At 34.8% G+C, this 24,205-nt stretch overlaps 1 protein-coding gene across 4 annotated transcripts; it reads right to left on the reverse strand.

Annotated features, from left to right (window-relative positions):
• Positions 1 to 234: 234 nt before the first annotated feature.
• LOC129949759 (zinc finger protein 135) lies at positions 235 to 23,100 on the reverse strand. Of its 4 annotated transcripts, none has more exons than XM_056061398.1 (13): positions 22,206 to 23,100; positions 14,635 to 14,765; positions 14,487 to 14,569; positions 9,314 to 9,550; positions 9,102 to 9,247; positions 8,925 to 9,036; positions 8,169 to 8,493; positions 7,916 to 8,080; positions 7,653 to 7,845; positions 2,610 to 2,917; positions 2,376 to 2,521; positions 1,921 to 2,303; positions 235 to 1,848 (listed from the first exon to the last, which is right to left on the reverse strand). In XM_056061398.1, exons 1-13 carry the CDS (start codon positions 22,329 to 22,331, stop codon positions 1,636 to 1,638), a joined length of 2,568 nt encoding a protein of 855 aa, XP_055917373.1. In that variant the 5' UTR covers positions 22,332 to 23,100; the 3' UTR covers positions 235 to 1,635. The 4 variants fall into 4 exon arrangements, with proteins under 4 accessions (XP_055917373.1, XP_055917376.1, XP_055917374.1 ...); XM_056061401.1 differs by having other exon boundaries at positions 9,314 to 9,535; positions 22,206 to 23,099; XM_056061399.1 differs by having other exon boundaries at positions 9,102 to 9,244; positions 22,206 to 23,099.
• Positions 23,101 to 24,205: the final 1,105 nt, after the last annotated feature.

Below are 24,205 nucleotides of genomic sequence, written 5' to 3' on the forward strand. Positions count from 1 at the left end.
GTACGATTTTGTGTGGGATGAGGTTAAGAGTTTGACTAAAAGAAGGTGAAGTGCAACTGCCATTTTAATCCAAAGCCAGATAGAATACTCAACCCATAGAATCTAAATTTTAAAAAAGTCAAGAAAACAATTGCTTTTGTCAAAAGTTCTTAGTCCACTTATTTATTTTATGAAAATAATTCTATACCCAAAATTCTATGTCATCAACTTTAAACAAAATAATAAACTGTAAAATATTTTTGCAAAATCAACAGCTTTATTCTAATATCGCCAGATCGACTTTTTGATAATAATTTCAACTTAAATGTACTAAATAAAAATATCTGACCAACCAAAAATTAACACAATCTTATATTTTGGTCAATTATTTTTGTTTTTTTTTTGTCGGATTATATCTAATTTTATGTATATCAAATTTAAAATGTCGTTTTCTTAAAAGGTATACGTAGATGCATGTGTAGAACATGTGTACTTTTATATAAATATGTTTCTCTATATACATACAAATATATTTATGTTGGTTGGTGTGTGTGTTTAAGTTTTAAAACTTTAAGTTCTTAATTCTAAAATTTTACCACTAACTTATTAAAATGTTGACATAAAAAAATATTATATTTCATAAAGTAATATTTATGCATGTATTTACTTTGTGGAAAATTCCTGCAAACTTATAGCTTAAGCTGAAAATTTTTGAATGGTCGGAAAAGTAAAAAGGAAAACCAATTTTATTTAGGAGCATTCATGCAACACCATTAGTGTGTAAATCTTTGATTAAGTTTGCTACTTATTTTTCTCAATTGCATGAAGACCTTTTTTTAAAAAGAAAAGGGTTTAGCTAACTCGCCGTTCATGTCTTATCTTCTTACTTTTACCCCAGCTTAAATTACTTCTCGATGATGCAAAATAACAGAAAGATATGACTCAACCAAAGTTTAAAAGTCTGCCTATTAAAAAAAAACTCAAAAAACTACAAAATAAACTACAGTGTAAGTTTTCCTGATAAAAAATTATGGATGTATATTTTCAAAAACGTTTGCAAAATGAAAATAAAGGCTATAAAATCAGTATCAGTAATTGAATTGAAAATATAAAGTATATAAGTGAAGTATTAAGACAAAAACATCAAGTTACACCAAACCCAACAAAAGTTTGGTTAGATACTTTTCTACAAAAATAAGCATTTGTAGATTTTATTTTATTAGTAGGTAGTTATTTAAAATTAAAACGTCACATAGCAAATAATGTACCTTCAATGTATTCGGATTGTAAGCTATCCCTCCGATTCCTATTCCGATTCTGAATATGATATTGATTTTGAATTAAGTTTTTTCACCGTACACGTATATTTACATCCGTCCATTTATAATAATTAATATTAGTTTTTTTTTCTTGTTTTTGTTTTTTTTTTTTAATACAAATAGTTTAATTGTATGGTACAACTTAATAATACGGTATTTATATATGTATATTTTTTGTTTCTCGATAAATCAACTACATAAAAACCTACAGCGAAGATTTATAATCTTCTATTTATTTGCATAGATTTTGATGGTTAATTGATTGCTATTATGCATTTTTTGTCCTAACTTAACTTAAATTATAACCCGATACATTTAGAATGTTATTATCTAAACATTACTCAATTGTTTGACCCTCCTGCGGTATGTTTATTTCATATTTAATCACTTGAGCTGTGTTTGAACCCTGCAAGACTTGCACGTGAAGTGCTTGATTACCAATTAAAACTTCTCTTGTCATCGTTTGATGTTGCTGGTTTTGTTGTTGTTGTTGCTGGGACTGTTGCTGGGATATCTGCTGTTGTTGTGCTTGATTTTGTTGAATAACATCCTGAGAACAAACACACAAAAAAAAAACATAAAAATAACTGCGTCAATTATTCAATTTATTAGTGAAACAAACCTGTTGTTGGGAAATAATGGTTGGCTTTGTTTCCAGATGCTGACGCTGATGAAGCATTAAATGGTTCTTCTGGAAGAAAGCCTTACCACAATCACATACGTGTGTACGAACAGTACAACCTCCATTAGGATGCCTTCTGTTGTGCTGTAAAAGACCATGTTTAGCGGCAAATCCTTTCCCGCAACTGTTGCAAAAGTGGCTTTTTGGCTTGGAAGTGTTGTGCTGCTGGGGAGCAGCCGCCTGCACTGCAGTTACAATAGTCTGTGGTTGGGGGGCACTTTGCACCATTGTTGTTTGACTAACAACTTGACCGGTTGATGATATTATTTGGACTGGAACAGCTGTTTGAGTTACAATATTCGGATTTGCAGCTACTACGGTTGCTAGTAAAGAATTAAGTGAAATTAAATTTATTAGAGATTTCAAATAAACTTTTTATTGAATATTTTAGTTACCTTGATTTAGATTGGTTGTATTTAAATAATGACCTGGTAAAGCAGCTGTTAAGGCACACAAATCTGTCATCAGGTTCTTGTCACCTGTGTGTAACCGTAAATGAAGTGCCAATGCTTCTTTACTATTAAAGGCACATCCGCACTCTCTGTAGGAAAAAAAATATTAATGATATTATACAAAATTCCTTCATTTTCCCAAATTAATCGAGGCTTGAGCATCAAATTTTAACTTACCGACATGCAAATTGTGGTCTGTTCCCTGAGTTATTATCATTCGATGTTACAGTTAACAATGCGGAATTGTTTGGGTTGCTAACTACTGTAATCGTTTGAGGTTGTGCTGGTTGTTGCTGCTGCTGTTGTTGCTGTTGTTGTTGTTGCTGTTGTTGTTGCTGCTGCTGTTGTTGCTGTTGCTGCTGCTGTTGCTGTTGTTGCTGCTGTTGCTGCTGCTGTTGTTGTTGCTGTTGTTGCTGCTGTTGTTGTTGTTGCTGCTGCTGCTGCTGTTGTTGCTGATGATGATGTTGTTGTTGCGTCTGATGAATCTATAAATATATTTAAGTAACAACAAGTTCCACAACTTTCAAAGTATGTGTTCAGAAAATAGCTTTGCTTCTGCTTATGAATTTCTTTAATCGAATTCATTTCTTGATGTCTTATTTGTTAAAACGATATTACAAAACGTTAGATATTAAGGATAATCATTAAGACTTATAACTGAGACTCAGAATAGAACTAGAACATAAAGCTCAACTTAACTTAACCAAAGGCCACTTTGAAGACACAAAAAAAGTCTTAAAATGGCAATTTCAGTGCTGCGTTTTTTTATTATTGCATTTTTTAATTAGAGAACTGTTGTGAATCATTAAAGGACAGCTACCGAATTCCAGCGAACTTGTACTCCCTCCGATATACAGACATGGACATTAAAATAGACTCAGAGACAGTTGAAAGGAAATAGTAAGAATAATGAGCAGATCTCTCAAGTTGATTGCAAAAGCAATTTGACCGCCGAGAGCCAAAAAAACAGAAGGGAAAATTAAGCGAAACAACCCCAAGAGAAGACCGAAGATCATTTGAGCCTAAAAAAAAAATGATTCCTTACAAGTCTTCAAGGGAAATAAATAACAAACTACAGCTTCAAATAACTTCCAGAACTGTTCGTTGAAGACTTGTTTAAGCAAACATGCTTAGAAGGATCGCACGAATGGTGCCCTTTCTAAGGAAAACAAAATATAACAACGCGGTTTAAATTCGCCTACGATCATTTTGATTGGAGTGAGCCAAAAGGATGCAAAGAGTGCATGAATGTTTTGTGCATGGACGAAACAAAGATACATTTGTTCGAAAGTGATGGCAGACAAACCGTTAGAAGGCTTCCTTTGAAAGAACTAAATTCCAAATACATCCAAGAATTGTGGCGGCAGTATCATACTTTGGGGTAAATTTTCTTGGCATGGCGTTGGACCAATACATTTGATTGAGGGTAAATGGATCAAAATATGAAAGTAAATATCATGAAGGATACGATGCTGCCTCATGCGGACCAGAACATGCCTCTCAAATGTGTTCTACAGCAGGACAACGAACCTTAGCACACATCCTAATCTACTCGAAAGTATTTTAAAGGCAAAAAAATCAGCGTATTAGATGGCCAACCCAATCGTCTAACTTAAATTCCATAGAACATGCGCGGTTGGTAACCATTTAACAAAAAATTAAACCGCACTTTGGAGGATGTTTCAACAGGAGTGCAACAATATTTCAATTGAAAGATGCCGCCGATAATTTGACTGAATGTACAACAGATATCACACTGTAATTAAAGCCAGCTACCAGATATTAAAATAATTTTAAAATCCAGAATAGCTTTGCATTTAATTTAATTTTTTTTAAAGCTGTGTATCTATTTTAATGTCCACGAAATTTGTTTCTTTTTTACAATTAAATTAAATTTGAATATTTTAAGTTATAATTTTAATGCAAATAATGGGTAATTTTAGATTGAAAGAAAAAAAATAATAAAATGGAGACCAAACTTGAAAAAAAAATCTTTTTAAGTCAATAAAAAATTTAATTTTTAAAACTCTGTTTAGTGTTTTATTTTAATGTCCACATCTGTACATAGCTTTTATAATAAAAGCCATACAATTTTTAATTACTGGCATTACGACTTTCGTAGCAAAAGGTTTACTGGTGGTCTCATGATTTATTTCACCAAAAAAAACAGTGAAACACATCTTACTTTCTCCAAAACGATGTTCAGTTTAACTAGGAATTTTCTCTTTAACCGAAAATACGTGCACTCGTGTCAACGAAGCCCTCCCTTTGTTGGATAAGAAAATTTATTTCGATGGGTTAGTCTGAAAACCAAAATATAAATAACGATGGGCCTCCTTTTTATATATTTAATAATTGTTTTACTAATGATAATACTAAAATTCGTTTCCAGGCTCAAATTCCTTTTTGTCAGAAGTGGAATTACAAAGACAAAATATTATAAATAAATAAATTGGTGACGCAACAGGCGGTAGAGAATCAGGGGCTAGTGACTTACCACTTTCAACCATTCCTGTATGCGAAAAATTGCAGGGATGGAGGGGTCCTACAGTTTATATGCCAAATCCGAACAGCTAATTTGAGAAAGCACTTTTTCATGAATTACTCTTGGACAATTTGTCAATTCCTTGCAAGAGGCAGTACCCGTGAATAAAACTGTAGGTTGCACGGGCGGTGTCAAACCCAAGACCTCTCGCATGACAGTCCAACGCACTATCGTGGATTAGATACTCTGGGTATGTCCATAAACAAAAACTTTTTGCAGAACGATCACATAAAAGATGTCTTCTAAAAAGAAGACATTTGAAACATTTGGGTTATTTTGAGCCCGTCTCTGGGCTGGTACTTCGGAAACTTACTTAAGCCTTTCGGACAATATTTATAAAAGTGCCTTTAAAATGATTGATGACGATAACAGTATTGAATGATTTACGTCACTTAAAAATCAACGTGTTTTTTCTTGAATCACCCTTTTTTAACGTTATTCTAACCGACTGCGTTTTAGTGTAATAACCAGTTCCATTCTTCCCTTTGAACACTTTAACCTTGAGCTTTATTTCGGGCCTACTGTGCAGAACAGGCATTCATGCAAAATTACAAAACTTATTAAAAATCGATGTGCATCGATTTATTACCATAGCTTTGAATGAATTTTCATAATTAGGGGTTTTAGGTTTTCCAATAGGGACTTAATAACTTTGAATTTAATTTGTGAATGCACCTTTTTATTATTCATAGAAATGTTTCTGTCAACCTTTTTGTCATGATATAGTACACGAACGAGCAACACCTCTACATTATAATAAAAAACGAACTGAAATTCGCATTCGGTGACAGCAACTTTAATTCTAGATCTAGTAGACGGTTAATAACAAGTTAAGAGCAATCATTTGAGTCTACACATTTGTTTTGTGATGTTGCCATGTCAAAGTATCGAAAATACTTCTCTTCTTAACTATTTTTTTTGTTGGGTCTACGTTAAGCCCCCTAATGTTCTAAACATGAGCTCCGTCATTGCTCACATGCTAATTTCAACTTCGTTTTTGGTTTATGCCAACAAGCGGCCGAGTCATCGAAAATTGGGTCCAACCAATTGCCCGCTAGAAACGTGTCCGCGGTGGGCATATGAAAGAAGTCAAATTCCGTTTACAAATTGATTGTACTTCAATCTGATAATATTTTTTTTCAAATCTTCTGCTTTTTATTTAGTTGTAAAGACCTTATTGGAAAATTTCTGTACTTGACAGTACGTCCGAAGTTGGGCTCTAGGGTATACTGATGAGCATTCCGCAAGTATTATGTTTGAACTGTTTAACAGAAGGAATGCAGCTGTCTATTTCTCAAGAGTATAAACCGTTAAAACAACGGTAAAAAAGGGTGAGACAAGAAACTTAACGACGATGTTTGAGTGACGCAAATGAAGCAATATTATCACCAATCAATTTAAATGCTCTACTTTCAATACTATCCAAGTGGCTTAAGTAAGTTGCAGGAGCACCAGCTAAGAGATGGGAGGTTTACAATAGCTTTGGACGTAAGGGGAGAAAAACGTCTTGGATCGCATTAGAAAAGAAAAACGTCTTGCGGCATTTTTGGCGACATGGAATATATGATCGTTCCACAATAGGTGGTTGGTGATGTACATAACGAGAATAAAAATCTATCTATTTTTGTATTTTCGTAAACAATGTAAAATATTCAAGATGAGCAATAAAAATCTATCTATTTATCTATCGTACCGAAAATATCAAGATGTTCATTATCATTGATGCAAGTGCCATCCATAGAGAATGGCAAGGGCGGTATTTTCACGCTTTAACTATACAAGGCTGCGTCCTGGACCAGTCAAAAGAAAGATGGGAACGTCTTAGGATGCTTCGAGAGATTTTTACGCATAGATGGAGAATTAAATTCCACACGGTTTTGTATGCCCCATTGAACAATGCTGTTTAAGTTTAGAAAGAAGACGGATGCGAGTCTAAAAACGAATAGGAAAAGCTTAGAGTAATATCGTAAAGCGAAACAATGTATTGGATTAGAAGCTGCAGCCAGGAGATCAATAATAAAAATTAAAAATTGTTGGACAATAAACAGATCTTGGGGTACACCAGCTTTTATAATATAGTTTTTAGACTTGAAGATCCGAAAGGACTAATCCAATGAAGGAGGGATTCATGAAAACCGAAGGCATACATTTTCGACAATAGAGCCCGACGCCAGAGCCAAATGTTTTGAAATATTAAGTAAAATAATCTTATTTTCTCCAAAACGATCTAAAGATTTGCTCTAGTAGTAGTAGACATATGCTGCAAAAGCCGAACTTCCTTCCGGTCATTAAGAAGGTTTCGATTTTCGAGATATTTTTTGAGCTGATCAAAACTATCACCAACAGCAGCTTTTTTGTTTAATTTTCCCGATTTCTTTTGAGAAACATAATAATATATTCATAAAATTATAATCATTCAGTTTATATGATACGGGGACATGGAATTTTTCAACGATGGAGGAGAAGATACAAATACCTTTGGCTTGTCAAAAACACCAGCAGAAATAAAGGATGAATCAAGCGATGCAAGAGGTAGATATGTATGTATAAAGTGCGTAACATCTCAATATTTCAACTTTACTTAAATTACTAATTAAAAAAATACATAATATTTTTGTCTTAAGACACAAAGCAAAGCCAGTTCCTGAATAAAAATTGATATAAAAAGTTATTACATAAGATACCTGAATTTGATTTGTATTGTGATTTGTTGTCGTCACTACGGTATTAGTTGGAACAATGGTCGTATGGGCGGAATTTGGATTCACTCCACCATGAGCAACACGAATATGTTGATTAAGTTCCGCTTTCGTTTGGAATCCATCTCCACAACCAGTGCATGGATAGGGTTGGTCTCCAGTGTGTATTCTGTTTTCCAAAAAAAATTGTAATATTAGTATCTTTTTGTCTTTCTATAATTCTAATAAATTTAATTAACCTCATATGAGAAACCAATGTGCGTTTTTGAAGGAATTCCTTGCCACAGACAGTGCAAGCGTGTGGCACTTTACCATGAATCCTTCCGTGATTAACCAATTGAAATTTTCTGGGAAAAGTTACCCCACAGTCGGGACAAACAAAGGGATTAACCGATCCATGAAATCTAAAATACAATTCATTTTTAAATATTATTACATTTTAACTACATAATTATTATTTTATTTGAGTTTTTTTTTTTTTTTGTTTTTTACCGTGAATGCATTATTAAATGATTTTCTTGAGCGAAGCTCTCTCCACATTCTTCACACACATAAGGTCGCTCTCCTGCGTGGAATTTGCTATGGGTTACTAGATGCCTCTTAAGAGGAAAGGCTCGACCACATTCTTGACACACAAATGGTCGATCTCTGCTATGAACTCTCGAATGCGTGAGAAGATGATGCTTAAGTGTAAAGCTCTTTTTACACTCACAACATTGGTAAGGACGTTCGGTCGAATGCAACAGCAAGTGCGTGTTAAGACAATGTTTATGGGCAAAGCTTTTCCCACAATGAACGCACACATGAGGTCGTTCTCCTATTAAAATAAAATAAACAAAACAAAAATAATGTATTAATAATAATAAACAAATCATATTTTTATTCGACTTTGTGGATTCTTTAGCACTTGTTAATATTGTTTAGCTTTTATTTGTACGAAAACACATTTGGCAATTTAAGTTCGAAAGTATTGTTCGAATGCTACGACAACGAAAACTGAAAAGTATTTCAACCATGTGCCATGATTTGGATTGCAAAAAGGACAAACTTTGATCTATGTTATTTCTTTTGATCCTGTCAACAACTTTTAAAGCTTTTGGACTCTGAACGCCAGTTTATGGGCAATGTGAAGCAAGATAAACTCTGATTCAAATTGCCTAGCAAACGAAATGGGCAAAAGTCTTTAAATTGTACATTTTTAAGTTTCAAATTGAGATAATGACCATTTAGAAATTTTTAGATCCTTACCTGTGTGAACTCTGGCATGAGTGGTCAAGTGATGTTTTAGTAGAAATGATTTTCCACATTCTTCACAGCTGTAAGGCCTTTCTTTTACTGCTTGATTAATAGTCTGGTCATTCTTCAAAAAACAAAAAATACAAATTAAAAATATAGTTTAAAATTTGTAGTTATTTATTTATTTACTGAATCCTGAAGCTCTGTCTTCGGAGATATTTCCATGTTTGGCTCCAATTTGCAATTAGGGGAGTTATCTTGTGAATCCTCGGTATCTTCCAGACCCTGGATGACTTTTTGCACGTGTACAGACATCCCGGGAATAATGTCTCCTACTTAATACAAACAAAATAAAAATAATTCTAGATTTGTTTAAATAAATTCTAAATTAAATTTCATACCTGTTTGGCCATCTGTGGTTGTAATGGTTGTGTGATTTTGCGATGCTGCTAGCGCACGCTTCATTAAAATTTCATTACATTCTTCGGCTGTTAGATGGAGTGGTCCTATTGGACTGAAATGCGTTTTTCCAGCTGTTGTTGTTGTCAAAATAGTTTGGGTTTTTGTATCAACAATTCCATTTCCAATGGAATGATTTTGATCAGACTGGTCTACAAGGAGATCTGGAAGTAAAACATCTAAAATTCTTCAAACTGAAAACTGTACATTGTAAGATTTTTTTAGGCATGACGATTTCTGCGGACCAAGATAAAAAAGTGTGGTTACAATTTATTTCATATAGAGTGCTTCTTTCTAGAGAGGTTCTAAGCCTTCAGGAAAATAATTAAATATGCACTGCATCCACTATAACTATTGCATTTCAATGGTTTTAAAAGCTGTGCTGCCAGATATACATACTCTTGCATTCGCAAAAAAATTGTAATGTTCAGTAACGAATGTACAAATATTAATTGAGAGAAACGAAAATGGAATCAAGAAAATGTTGCCAGCCATCCGAAAGAGAAATGCGTGTAACAAGGGCACTCTTAACAGATTCATCCGACCCAATGAGCCTTTCAAGTTCCACGTAAGTAAATAAAAATCCTTTTTTCATGCTGTATTTAAATAAATTCCTAAAATATTTTCAAGGTTCATGCAACTTTTTCGTCTAAACAAGGAAGCGTTTAAATATATATTGGATGAGATTGATCCACACCTTCCAAGTTTTAATTATACATATGTATATACCAAATGTATTGAAATTAGCTGCAACACTTCGGTTTCTGGCAGTAGGTGGATATCAAAGAGGAACCGGACAGGATTTCCTTGTAAGTATGGCACAACCAACTTTATCGGTCACTCAGCCCAAAATTTATATCATTTGCAATGACGGAAGACGAAAAAACTGCAAGTAAACAACATTTTTATGAGAAAGTTTTCCTGGCATTATCGGATGTGTAGATGGTACGCACATTAAAACACACTTGACAGTAACCCGCCAAAACAAAAGCTGAACGAGTGCTTGAAGGCACGCGTAAATAAAAATACGAGTATCGTTTTTTATGAATTCTCGTTTCTCGTAATCGCAATTTTGCAAATACGCGCTTCTGCAATCGTTTTTCGTAATCGCAATTTCACAAATACTCTGTATTAAAAGGATTATCGTTTTTCATAATAACCCCCCTGGTTCGAATAAATTCCCAATATACCTCTCGGAATATTCTCTGCCAAGGCGTGATTCGTCTCGGGCTTATCTGCGCAGACCAATACTTTAAAAAACCGGACACAAGATACTCAAGTGGTATTATATTAAATCAGCTAAGTTTTCTTTAATAAATTGATTGTTTCGTTGCGTCGCGTCGTGCTCACCCAATCAATATTTTGGTATTAAATGGCTGCGTTCAATCTCAAACAGGTAGGGTATCCGGATACCTTTTTTTTTAGTGTTTTACGCGTAAAATAACAGCTGATCAAAAACTGCTAAGATGTCAAAAAATCAATCCAAAGGTATCCAAGAATTTCTGGGGTATTTAGGTATCAGTCAGCACAGCTGATTCAACACATGATTGAATTTCAAGAAACTTGAAAATTGATTTCAGCTTTTGTATTTGTTGGTAAATAAAAAGATGCAAAATGTTAGTTGAAGTTGTATTTGAGGATGTTCTGTACATAATAGACCATGAAGAAGGTATTTGCCTCCGAATTTTAGAAGGTAATTATGATTTTTTTTTAAACTTTAAAATTGACTTATTTTGTTCTCGTTTTGTAGATGACTAGGTCTTACCTCCAGTCTAGTGTCTAGCATTGAGAAGTTGAAGAACCTCATCTGTTGCAGAGGTAGAACAAAATACAGGTAAATATATATTAATCTTGTGGAAATAAATAAATCTAACTTTTTTGTATTTATGTATAAAAGCTGACAGAGGCAGTTTGTGGAGCTACAAGCAAATAAGGTCGCTGAAATTAAAGGTAAGTTATTCTTTCAGATGATCTCAAACTTCAAAGAAGAACCACCCTATTCCTTTTTTTAACGTTGGGAACATAAATCAATTCTGCTCTTCTTAGAGGAATGCACAAAGAGAAAGGAGCAGCTCCTAGACCCGAAAACCCCGCTAAGAACATTTTTCAAGAAAATGCAAAAGTCCTTGAAGAATACGGGTCCATTTTTTGATGAGAAGGAAATAAGAAATAAAATTAAAAAATTTAAAAAGGCGCTACAACATTATCATAGACAATAACAAGAAAACGTCGACTGGTCGAGGGCGAATGAATTGGCCATACAAGATCCAATCAAAAGACAACCGTTTTTTCTCCAAGTTAAAAGTTCTTTTATTTTGCTGCACTTTGTGCAAGAGATCCTAAGAATTTAAAATCGTTAATAAGCAATTCATTATAGACATCAAGACTAGTTTGTTCACATTTTATTGGCTATTCTAGTTGATGATGCACCTTGAATGGTTTTTAAAGAAGCGTTGGTTAACTAAACGAATATATAATGCAACAAAAGGTCTTGCGTTGGTCCCGCCATTAAGCTAAAACTTTATCTATTGTGAACAAACCAACTCAAAATCTTACCGCAAAGCAACTTCTGTTCATTCGGAAATGAGATCGAAAGTCTTTCAAACTATACCTAGGTATTGTCACTTCATAAAAGTCCTAGTGCCTGTTAGGATAGTTTTCTTTTAAACGTAAATCGTTTAAAACCAGAGATTTCGCAAGTAAATTATTAATCTTATAGAATTCCAATTGAGCTAAGAGAAAATTTAACATAGATTACAGCTTAAGGTTATCTCTTATCTATTAAATTCTTACGCACCAATCACTTCATCATCGTCCGAAATCAGTTGGATTATCCATTGAATGCTTTATCTTACAACAATTTTGACTTCGAAGCTTAAATGTTTCTCTGCTTTTTGTGAACAGCTGAAAGTTGTTTTTATTTTTTGACAGCATCTCAATAGAGCTGTCCAACTCGTTCAACAAGGTATCTACAAATCCAGTTATCCAAGATACCCTATCAATCACGAGATTGAACTTAGCCAATTTAGACAATTTGAAAGCGTTGTTTTGAGGAGTAAGTATATTTATTATTAAATGGCAAACCGAACTGAGCGTAATTCAAGTGGCAACTGTAAAAAAAAAAAAACAAATTCCGAAAAAGTAAACCACACGTCTAAAAAAACACCCATTAGAAGCCAACTTCGAGGTGATGTCTCTTTGCATGTTCAGCGGAAATGTGGAGAAACTTTTGGAACTCCATATTTTTATTAATTTTTTCAAACTCTATAATAATAAATGTCCTGATTTTCTTAAAAAAAAGAACCTAGAGACAAGAGGAATCGCTTTAAAATTACCTTTTATTTTTCAAAAAAAAAAACTTAATGGGTGGATTTACTTCTAAGCGGTGTTTTTATGGAAATATGAATCTACTGGAAGTCCATATCAAGCTCTTCAAATCAGCTGGAGATAAGTTATTTAGGAGCATGCACCAACATATCTGAAGGATATGGTCGGAAGAAAGCATGCCCAATGAATGAAACCTCAGTATTGTATGCCCAAACCTGAAAAAGGACACTCTCTAAACTGCATAAACTATAGAGGAATCGGTCTACTTAACATCGCTTACAAAATCTTCTGTGCCGTAATATGTGAACGTCTAAATCCCATCGTCAACAACCTGATAGGTCCTTATCAGTGTGGTTTTAGACTAGGAAAGTTGATAGTCAGATATTCACATTACGGCAGATCCTGGAAAAAACCAAAGAACACCAAATCGACACCCACCATCTTTTCATCGATTTCAAGGCCCGCGTATGACAGCATCTACAGGGACCAGCTGTATAGAGCCGTGTCTAGTTTTGGCATCCCTGACAAACTCGTCCGTTTGTGCAGAATGACCATGGAAAATTCACGCTGCTCCATAAAGGTTGGATAAAAACTTAACAGAACCTTTCGATGTCTTCAGGTTTTAGACAAGGTGATGCGCTGTTATGCGATTTTTTTAACATCGTACTTGAAAGAATAGTGCAGAGCTCACACGTCAACACTAAAGACTCTATCTTTCAAATGTATGTCCAATTACTAGCATATGCCTATGACATTGACATAATGGGAAGAACTTAGCGTGATGTCAATGGGGCTTTTGTGAGTATTGAGGCAGAGGCGGCAAAAATGGGTTTAACGGTTAATGAGGGCAAAACAAAGTACATGCTGTCGTCAAGAAAAGACATACAGCACCGTCGTCTTGGTCAAAACGTCACAATCGATAGACATAACTTTGAGGTAGTTAAGGACTTCGTCTACCTAGGCTCCGCTGTAAACGCAGAAAACAACACCAGCGCTGAGATCAAACGCAGAATAACTCTTGCTAACCGCTGTTTCTTTGGGCAAAGAAAGCAATTGAGTGGCAAAATTCTCTCTCAAAGGACCAAGGTGTCGCTATATAAGACTCTTATCATCCCCGTCCTGCTATACGGTGCAGAGGCAGAGGACTACGACAAAAGCGGATGAAAGTACCTTGGGTCGTTTCAAGAGAAAAGTTCTTCGTATGATCTACGGTCCCGTATGCATCGAAGGGAGTTGGGAGTGAAGATGAAATGACAGGCTGTACACCGACGTAGACTTAGCCAGAAGGGTAAAAGTCCAACGACTAAGATGGCTGGGACACGTAGAGCGCATGGAAACCAATGCTTCGGCCTGGAGTCTTCGAATCCACACCTACAGGACAGCGCAGCAGAGGAAGACCGCCGATCAGGTGGCGCGCACAAGTGGAAAGTGACTTCACCCAACTTGGAGCGCAAAACTGGGGACATCTAGCTAAGGACCGAGCTAGATGGAGAAGTTTGTTGGGTGAGGCCCTAGTTCACACAGGACTGTAGCGCCACATTAAGTAAGCAAGTAAGAAGTCCATATCTCCTCTCTACCCTTTTAGAGTAATTTAAGTGTAATCTATCGTTTGAAGCATTATTTTGTAGAAACTTTTCACTCCTGTCTGAGAACATGCACACATAATTACATACATTTATTTTATATGATGATATTGCTTTGTAAAATGAATTGATGTAAACATTTCTTTTTTTAAGCCCAATTAATTTGTTTTGATTTGATTAAATTTAATAACAAAAAATAACTTACAATTCTTATCACAATTGATGCTTAACACTTGTTGCTGTTCTTGCTTTTTGACAACAGTCGAACCACCGCCTGTTGTTATTACTCTGAAATATAATTAAAGTAGTTAGAAGTAGAAAAAAATATATTTATATTTTAACAAATATTTTACCTTTGAGTTCCACCAGTGAATGGCTCATTGACAACAAACATTCTGCGGACAACACTTCCTTTGTTTGTTGTTAAAGTTCCTTTGATATCTTTTTGAAGCGTTAATGAGCCATCAGTAAAAAGATATGGCATCTGTGAATAGATTAACATATTTTTAGATATTTAAATAATAAATAAGTTAGTATTCAAGTTTAAACTGAGTTGAAGAATAAATATAACTGATTTTCGTAATTTTGATGAAACTATGGATTTTTGTAGATGGTTGATTTTTACAATCAAAACATTTAGACTATTCTTTTAATTTAATTGCTGAACATTGATATGGGTTAACATGATTTTAAGTGTTATCCACAGGTTAAGGGACTTGAAGATAAGGCATGTTTCTAGTATTAGATTGCTGCCAAAAGTTTATTGGAAAGTACGCCCAGAAAAATCTCCCATACTGTCAAGTCAAGTCTACTTACTAACAACTGAAACCTAAACTTCATAACTCTGAGATTTATTTACATATTTAGTGCACAATTTTATTTAAAGTTTTGTATTAAAAGGTTCCTCGTCATATGGACCTTTTCTTTAAAATACAAAACACAACTTTTGATGGATTTGTAACTTTTTTAAAGGAGTTTGTTTTCTAAATAATAATGGGCAGGTTGAGGCAATATAATGCCTTCGTTTGCAGTCAACTGCAATACTTGGACGCAAAATTCAACCAAGGTAGCTAATTAATTTTTTGTCATTCATTTTAAACTTGGAACTTTAATTTAAAAACATCGTTGGGTAGGTTCAGACAAAATAAGGGACTTCATTTGAACCTTTTTGCAGAGAGCATTAAATGAAGTTGTGTAGAAAATAAATAAATCATACTGTAATAAAGCTCAGCTTTCAGTTGAATGAAAAAAAACATGATCAAGCTAAGTTGTCTTAGGTTAGGGTAAGGTTAAAGCGGCTATCCAAGATGGAAACGGACACACTTAGGCCAGTTTAATGGCCCATTTTGATACCACATGAATCTTGAGGCTTCCTCCTAAGCTAAATGGAACCAGTTTAAGTCCCTTACGAAACGTGAGAGGCTGATTATGCTGATATGATCTAGATCGTTTAGATCGTTAAAGAAGAATTCTCCTAGGTAGATAATTCTTGCGTATTTGAGCCAGAGCAGGGCATGTATCCTCGTCCATACAGCTTCTGCATAATTCATTTGAGAATACACCTGGTCACGTGGCATGCTTATCTATTAGACAGTGTCCGGTTATGACACCTATTTATCGAGTCATATGCGATCTGCTTAGAGATAGCAAGCACCTTGAACGTTTTAAACTTAGTGTTGTCCAGATGTTTTTCGTGACCTGACACGTGGTGATTAACCCATCTTCTAGGAATGTTCCTCCCAGAAAGATCTGGGAGGTATAGAAATCTGGAAATTTCTGTCGAATTGCAGTTGGGGGATGGTGTAGTCTGTGTGCTTTGGAGTTGATTCTAAATACCTAAGAATGTTGTTGTTAGTCCACTGCGACGAAGCTTTGAGGCGAATAGCAGAGCTTGCAGCTATTTGTTTACTAAATATGTCAAGAGGTGGTAGGTACAGTAAGGTGTCCAGTGCCGCAGATGGGGTCGTGCGAAGAGATCAGCTTATACATAGGCAAGCTGAACGTTGGACTTTATTTAGCTTATCCCTGTTTATACCTTTCTCTATAGCAGTCCAACATACTGCCACACCGTACATTAAAACCGGTATGATTACCCAAGTGTATAGCCATTCTGCGTTGTAAGCCCTATTTATTACCAATAGCTTTTTTGCAAGAAAAGAGAGTTATAGTAGCTTTTTTCTTGTACGTGGCGTTTCCAATTTAGTTTTTTATCTAAAACAAGACCCAGGTATTTAGCCTCGTCTGAGAATTTTATTTGGATTCCTTTAATATAGGGAGGGTTGACAAATGGAATTTTGTATCTCCTCAAAAATAAGACCAATTCGGTTTTGTGTGGGTTAACACCCAGTCCACACCGATCAGCCCAAAGTATTAGTCTGTCCAAGGCATTTTGTAAGAGTTCTTTTAGGATGTTAAGATGCTTTCCTGAAACTGCTATAGCAACGTCGTCCGCATAGGCTATCACTCTGAAGCTCTCCGCATCCAGACTAGTTAGGATTTCATTCACCATAAGGTTCCAGAGGAGAGGATTAAAAACACCACCTGGCGGTGTCCATCCACTAACGAATCGTCTGCCAGAAGAGTTGCCCAGTTTTGAGTTAATTATTCTGCTAGTAAGCATTAAATGAATTAACTCCCGAAGCGAACTCTCTACATTTAGAGATGTCAGTGCAGATGTGATTGCAGATGTGTCCACGTTGTTAAAGGCACCTTCGATGTCAAGCAAAGCAACTATAGTAAACTCTTTATGATGGAGGGAATATTCGACGGTGCGTACTAAGGTGTGTAACGCTGTTTCCACCGATTTACCTTTACAGTAAACATGTTGAGACGAAGACAGAAGTCTTGCATCAATACTTGCCCTTAAATGGATATCAATCAATCTTTTCAAGGCCTTAAGAAGAAATTATGATAGACTTAAGGGTCGTAGATCTTTAGGATTGACTTGCGAGCATTTACCTGCTGTTGCATTAATTGTAAAGCAATTTTTCGGCTATCAAATCCTAGAAATTTTCCTTACTTTGTCTGAACCTGCCCAATGTTGTTGGTTCGTTGGGCAAGTCAGAGATAGTCAAGTAAAGGTCCTAGTTTGAAATGATTGACTTCGGAAAATCAAGTATAGCTGCCTTGGTCTTATTCTTATAAAGAAAGCAGTTGTCTGCAAATGAAGTCCCTTATTTTATTTCAAAATGAATAATAATAAAAACCCTATAAAAATACAAGACATGTGAGCATTACTATCAACAGAATTGTGTAGATGAAACTGAGGCATGTAATATTGTAAGTTAAAATGCTTGATGGGCAGATTTTAAAGCCACGTACGATAGCATCCATAGGGAAGAGCTGTACAGAGCAATGTCTAGTTTTGGAACCCCTGTCAAACTTATCCGTTTGTGCAGAAGGACGATGGAGAATGCACGCTGCCAGTCAAGGTCGGAAAAGATCTCACCGATGCTTTTAACTTCAAAAAAGGTTTTAGACGAGGCGATGCACTTTCATGCGACTTCTTCAACATCGTTCTGGAAAGAATTGTGCAAAACTCAAGCGTCAACACTAGAGGCACAATCTTCCTAAGGTCCATCCAATTACTCGGATACGCAGATGATATTGACATAATTGGACTAAGGACTATGTCCACCTAGGCATCGCTATTCATACAGACAACGAAACCAGCGCTGAAATCAAACGCAGAATAACTCTTGCAAATCGGTGCTTCTTTAGACTTAGAAGGCAATTGAGAAGTAAAATCTTCTCTCAACCATCTAAATTCACTATCTTTAAAACACTCATCATCCCGGTTCTCATTTATGGTGCTGAGGCTTGGACCCTGTCAAAGAAAGATGAGAACGTCTTAGGATGCTTCGAGAAAAAAATTCTTCGGGTGATTTTTGGTCCCGTACGCATAGATGGAGAATGGAGGAAAAGATATAACGACGAACTGTACGGGCTGTACAACGACACTGACCTAGTTAACAGAATTAATGTCCAATGAAGACCTCAACCAACTTGGCGTGCGAAACTGGAGACAGCTAGCTAGGGGCCAAGCTGGCTGGAGACGCATGTTGGTTGAGGCCCAGGTCCACCCGGACTGTGGCGCCACCTTTAGTTATTAAGTAAGATTCAGGTGCTTTAAAGTAATTAGTTGAACTTTGAGTGCAAAATTAATCAAGAAATATCTCCCTTAACATCAAGTCGAGTCTACTTTTGTCAAAATATCAAAAAAAATAATAATTTTCGCTCTACAAAAAGATGAAGTTCATTTATTAATTTCTTTTAAAGGTTGCTGAAAAAGTAACTTGTTGATGTTGACTTCAAATGAAGTCACTTATGATGTCTAAAGCTGCCAAATGTGAAGCTGTAGATGCAGCAAACAAAATTGCCTCAGAAAAAGTTCACTCAACTTCTTGTCGATGCAACGAGATGCATTTCGAATAACAAGTGGGGTTCTTCAACATTTTTTTGTATTTTTAATGAGAGACAAATATGACCATCATTTTGTTTTAAATAAATAAGATCCTTTAAGAAAATTGTCATTTTTTTAAGTGGTTAGGAAGCATTCATACCATGAAACTCACTCATTTAAAAACAGAAATGAACTTGTGTTACATATCAAAACAATCATTTGATACTAAAAAAAAACAATAAATATTTAGTTATTTTAAAATTCAGTTTTAGATAAGTATCAATGCAAAATAAGCACAGAATTCTAAATTTCAACATATGTCCAGTTACTATACCTATTACTTTACATTGTACTTAGATATCTGCAGTATATGTCGTGAGAAATTCTTAAGTACAGTCAACCTGTTCCTCTTTTTCTAATACCCCATCAATTGTTCCATCGGTGTTAAAATATTCTTCATTATAAACGTCAACTTTAAAAACTAACGTACACATCTAGATATGTACATACAGTGGTGGACACGAATTCGGCACATTGAAAAGAGTACAAGTATTTTTCTACTTTAAATTCTTTATTACTTGCAAGTAACGGTTCATTTTTATGTTGTTACTATGACTACCTTATATAGTAATAAAAATGTGTAAATGATTGAAAAGTAAAATATCGTTTTGCGAAAAATGAAGATTGTTTGTGATTTGCGTTGTTTTTAGCTGGACATAAATTTAGTCCGTTTTGCAATCAAAGAGTGTATTTTTAATTTTTGTGTTCTTTTTTAAGAAAATAATAATTTTTGAGGTAATTAAATATTCTTCCTTTAATGCCCTATGTTAAAAAAAATAACAGACATTTATAAGTTGTTAGAATGCTCCAGGAAGCTGGTTTATAATGCCCTTCGTCATTTCAAAAAGTTCGGAGTGATTGAAAACGTTAAACAAACCCCCCGGGCCACAAAGACAACTACAAATCAAGATAGAATTTTGTATAGGTTATCGATCAGGGATCCTTTTAAGACCTCCAGTGCCATTCGAAGCGAACTTTCAACCAACTATGGAGTAAATGCTTCTTCAAGGATTATAAGACGCCGATTAAATGAAAACAATCTACGTGGGTTGCTTAGAAAAAAACCGCTTGTGTCAAAAAAAAATCTGAAATCTACGTTACAGTTTGCCAAAGCTCACCTAGACAAACCAATTAGTTTTTTGGAAAAACGTGTTCTGGAGCTATTAATCCAAAATCTGCCGGTTCGGATGGGAAAAAATATGTATGGCGTCCAAAAAAACAGAGAATATGAACCAAGGTACACCATTAAGACGGTGAAACACGGTGGAGGCAATATTATGGTCTGGGCTGCTTTTTAATGGCACGAAGTTGGCCCCATCGTAAAAATTGACCAGAACGTGTACAGAGATATCCTCCTGTTGGATCATATGATACCTTACGCAGAAGACAATTTGCCATTATTATTGCGCTTCATGCACGGCAATGACCCTAAACACACTCCAAAGTTTGTGAAATGTGCCTTAAAGGTGAATAAAATCGACGTTTTGAAGTGGCCAGCACAATCACCCGATCGACAATTTGTGGAATGATGTTGAACATCACATTAAGCAAAAAAAACCAAACAATTTAACACAATTGTGGCAGGAGATTCAAAACGCTCGGTATGCAATTCCAAAGTCACGATGTGAGGCCTTGGTTGAAAGTTTGCCAAGAAGAATTGCTTCTGTACTGCAAAATAAAGGGTTCCCTACCAAATACTAAGAAAAACTTACAATTGATAACGGTAAGTAAAATTTTATCAAGAAACTGTTGAATGTGCTAAAATCGTATCCAGACTAAAAATTGATGTTTCTACATCCCATAATTGTGTTTCTTACAGATGTTAAACATAACTTGATAAATAAAATATAACTAATTTCATAATAACAAAACAAATTGAAAATTGAATGGTTTTTATTTTCTTTAAGAAGTGTCCTAATTCTTGTCCACCACTGTATATCATGAATCACTAAGTAATATTCAAGTCCACTATTTGCTAAATCTGTATTGTCGTTGTTTTACCAAAGTTTTAAGCATCTTGATTAAGCAAGTTTGCATGGATGGAAGCATAAGTAAACTTGTGTGGTTACAATGTTAAATAGATGCATATTATGCAGTTAGGTATATCATAGACCTCATTTATTTGAATAAAATATTAGTGGAACACTTCAATGGACACAATAACCTATTGAAATAGGTATAAATGTCAAAAGTCATCGTCGTCGTCGGTACCTAAAGTACGTAGGTATAAAATTGAAACAACTGTTGTGCATTTTTCATTGACCCCATAATTTAATTCCATGCAAAAAGATCACATTATTTGGTCGTGTTTTGTTTTTCTTACTATACTACTTTTCTCATGGTCTTTTAATTTGTTCGACTTTGATAAATCTAATTATTTATTGAATGAAGTCTGCCTTCTTTGACGTGGCCTAAAGACTTGTTGTCAAAACATTGGTAAATAACAACAAGTTGTATACCCACCATTGTTGCTTGTTTATAATCAACATTAAGCCACTTTACTACCAATATTAAACAAAATATCTATTCATCCTTTTTTTTTTTATTAAATACCTACTCGTTAACAGCCAAAGAATCAATACATAGCCTACAAGGCAGGTACCTAGGTTCTTCAAATCAGTTTAAACTAAATTTTTAGACGACTGCAAAGAAATTAACTTGAGGTATGTTGTTTTTTTTGTTCATTCTTCAATAGCTCCAGCAACGTACATATGTATTTAGGTACTTATATTAATTCGGGGGGCAGTTTAAGCCATTTGCACTTAAATGCAGTGCGAAGTTTAAAAGCTAACATGGATTCTCATGCACGCAAACACGTAATGTTCAAGTTATTTTAATTATAAAATAAATTGACAACAATTAGAGTCAAAGTCAAAGAGACTACTGTGATAGTCGGGTTGTGGGTGTAGGATGTTCCTCAATCGAAATTCTAATTCTGTTGATAATTAGAATTTTGAGAATTGCGCCAAAAAAGATCCAAGGGATTTGTGTGTTGTGTGCTCTTACATGGAAACTGGCATAAAGAATATCGCAGTCGCATGAGATAAACAAGTTTATTTGAGTTTTGAGTTGAGGTGATAGAAATATTTTCCATCGTCATCCAAATCCAAGGTTTTTTTTATGTGTTTATGTTGGAATAAGGAACTTGTTTGTATATAACGTGCGTGTATATGTTTAAGCATATATGTACACGGCATATGTACATGCTATGTACGTATGTATATACACGTATAGCGCTCTTCTAAATGCATACGTACACACGATATATATGTACGACGTACGATATACGAATTGACTGAAACTGACGAAACAAACATACGTGCGCTATTTTAACATTTTCAAAATTTTTGTCTTCTGTCGCTGTGCTGCTAGGTTGCTCTATAGCCACATTCAGATAGCCTGAGCTAAGATCTGCTGAGGCTAGAAGCTCCTTGGTTGGTTGTTGGGTTTTTGTTATCTTACCGCATCGCTGCTGACTGTGTAGTTTATATTGGGCGATATTTCAACTACGGAATCAGCACGAGAACTGTCTGCGAAGTTCCAAGTGTAGCCGTAGCTGGATTGGGGGTTACTCTGTGCTGCACACATCTTGGCGTCTCCGTATTCGTATATTCGTATCCGTCTGCGTCTTGTTAGTTATTTTTTTTTATTAAATCCCGTCCCGCTCCCGATATCCACACGCGCTAATTTTCGTATTAGTTTTTATTTATTTTTGTTATAAAAAAAAAGATTTATCGACAATTATCTTCTTTTTCTTTTTGCAATTGAGTAATCACCAGCTATCAATTCACAAGCCACATATCGATTTTAAAATGAAATTACTATGTATTTCTTTTCTCTCAAAAATTTGATATCCCCATCTCACTCTTGCTCATTTGTTTTTATATTGAATTTTCATCTTATATTAATGTCCATGTCCACCATTCTCTGGTTCTGCTTCTGGTGCCTGTGACTATGACGAAACTATGCGTATATTATCTAGTAAAGTGTCTCATAATCTTGTGTGGAATCAATTTTCTGCACTATGCAATTAATTTGTTTTGATATTTATGAGGTATTTATTCATATGGGGGTTATCAATCAGATTATCACTTTCATTGTTTTTATTTGTGATATGAAACACAGAAATTTTCACCTATCCGCACTTACTACAATTAAAGATTTTCGAGCGGAAAGTTACACATTGAAAAAATATCGTTCCAACACTGACGCCATTTTTAATTCCTATTCCTACCCAAGCAAGTAGTGTCAACACACAAAGAAGGTTATACGTAAAATATCCTAATCTTTTATTTCCCTCTTACCCACTTTAAACGACGACGAAAAGGAAGCAACTAACATAACAACGTCCAAAACGAATACAACGCGACACACGAATACCACTAAACCCAAGCGCAAATACATTACTCAACCTTAACGAACCAACGACACAGAGATGATATTTGAATGTGTGAACAGAGTTTTTAATTATTTTATGCAACTCACTGCTAGGTGGCGCACGTGACTAGAAACAAAAATATCCACAGGGTGGTGAGAAAAACAGTTGGACATTCAGATTCACACGGAAAGACTTTTCTTCATAATGAAAAGTTTATGCGCGAAACAGATTAAAACAGCACAGTCAACGCCAAACAGCGTGCTGGCTAGCAAATATCTTTGAAACACATCGAAAATAGTATCGGCAACTTATATTTAACAGTGAATTGCATCAAACAAGATTTTAACAATAAACAACCTAGGGAACAAGCTGTATTCAGAGAAGGTTTCTCAACAACAGACCTCCTACAGACGATGAATCAAGTAATAGAAAAGTGCAATGAATTTCAACAACCAATATACTTTGTTGTAAAATTAACAAACCCGAATTATTATTATTATTATTATTATTATTATTATTATTATTATTATTATTATTCTATGTTGGCGGTAAAATGATCCGCAAATTAAACAAAACAAAACACAAGAAAACAAAACGATAAACGAAATTATTTAAAATAACAATGGGTAGATAGCCGGCGCGCAGGAGTGGATACCTACTTATTGAAAACAATTGACAAATGTCAAATTCCAAAAAGGGTTGTTTGTTAATTTTACCACCGACAGCAAAAACAGTGCTGTCACCCAGTAGCTCAGTTTGGGGGTGGGTTTGGAAAAGGTAGATATTATTAATCGAACTCGATTAATAAAATCGAAATTAATTATAAAATTAACAAAAGGTACAACACAGGGGCGTAGCAAAAAAAATAATGAAGATGGGCGCAAGGAAGTATTATGGTACTTACCATTACCAGCTAATATAAATGATATAAAGAAAAGCGGAATTTGACTTCCCAATTAAAATAAAATAAAAAAAGATTAATTTTTTTTGTAGAAAAGTTTAAGATATTTTATTTTATATCTGGGAAACCTTTATAAATATAGGGATAAAACCCAGAATTTTTTCCAAAAAGATTTGTACAATT

This window comes from Eupeodes corollae, chromosome 3 (assembly GCF_945859685.1).
Source record: "Eupeodes corollae chromosome 3, idEupCoro1.1, whole genome shotgun sequence".
Classification (NCBI taxonomy): domain Eukaryota; kingdom Metazoa; phylum Arthropoda; class Insecta; order Diptera; family Syrphidae; genus Eupeodes; species Eupeodes corollae.

Bases quoted from the DNA above. Each gene is read 5' to 3' on its own strand.
- LOC129949759 (XM_056061398.1), bottom strand. From the start codon at position 22,331: ATGTGTGCAGCACAGAGTAACCCCCAATCCAGCTACGGCTACACTTGG. The intron at 14,570-14,634 runs GTAAAATATTTG...ATTATATTTCAG, and splicing joins TTCACTGGTGGAACTCAAAG to AGTAATAACAACAGGCGGTG. The intron at 7,846-7,915 runs GTTAATTAAATT...TTTGGAAAACAG, and splicing joins ACATTGGTTTCTCATATGAG to AATACACACTGGAGACCAAC.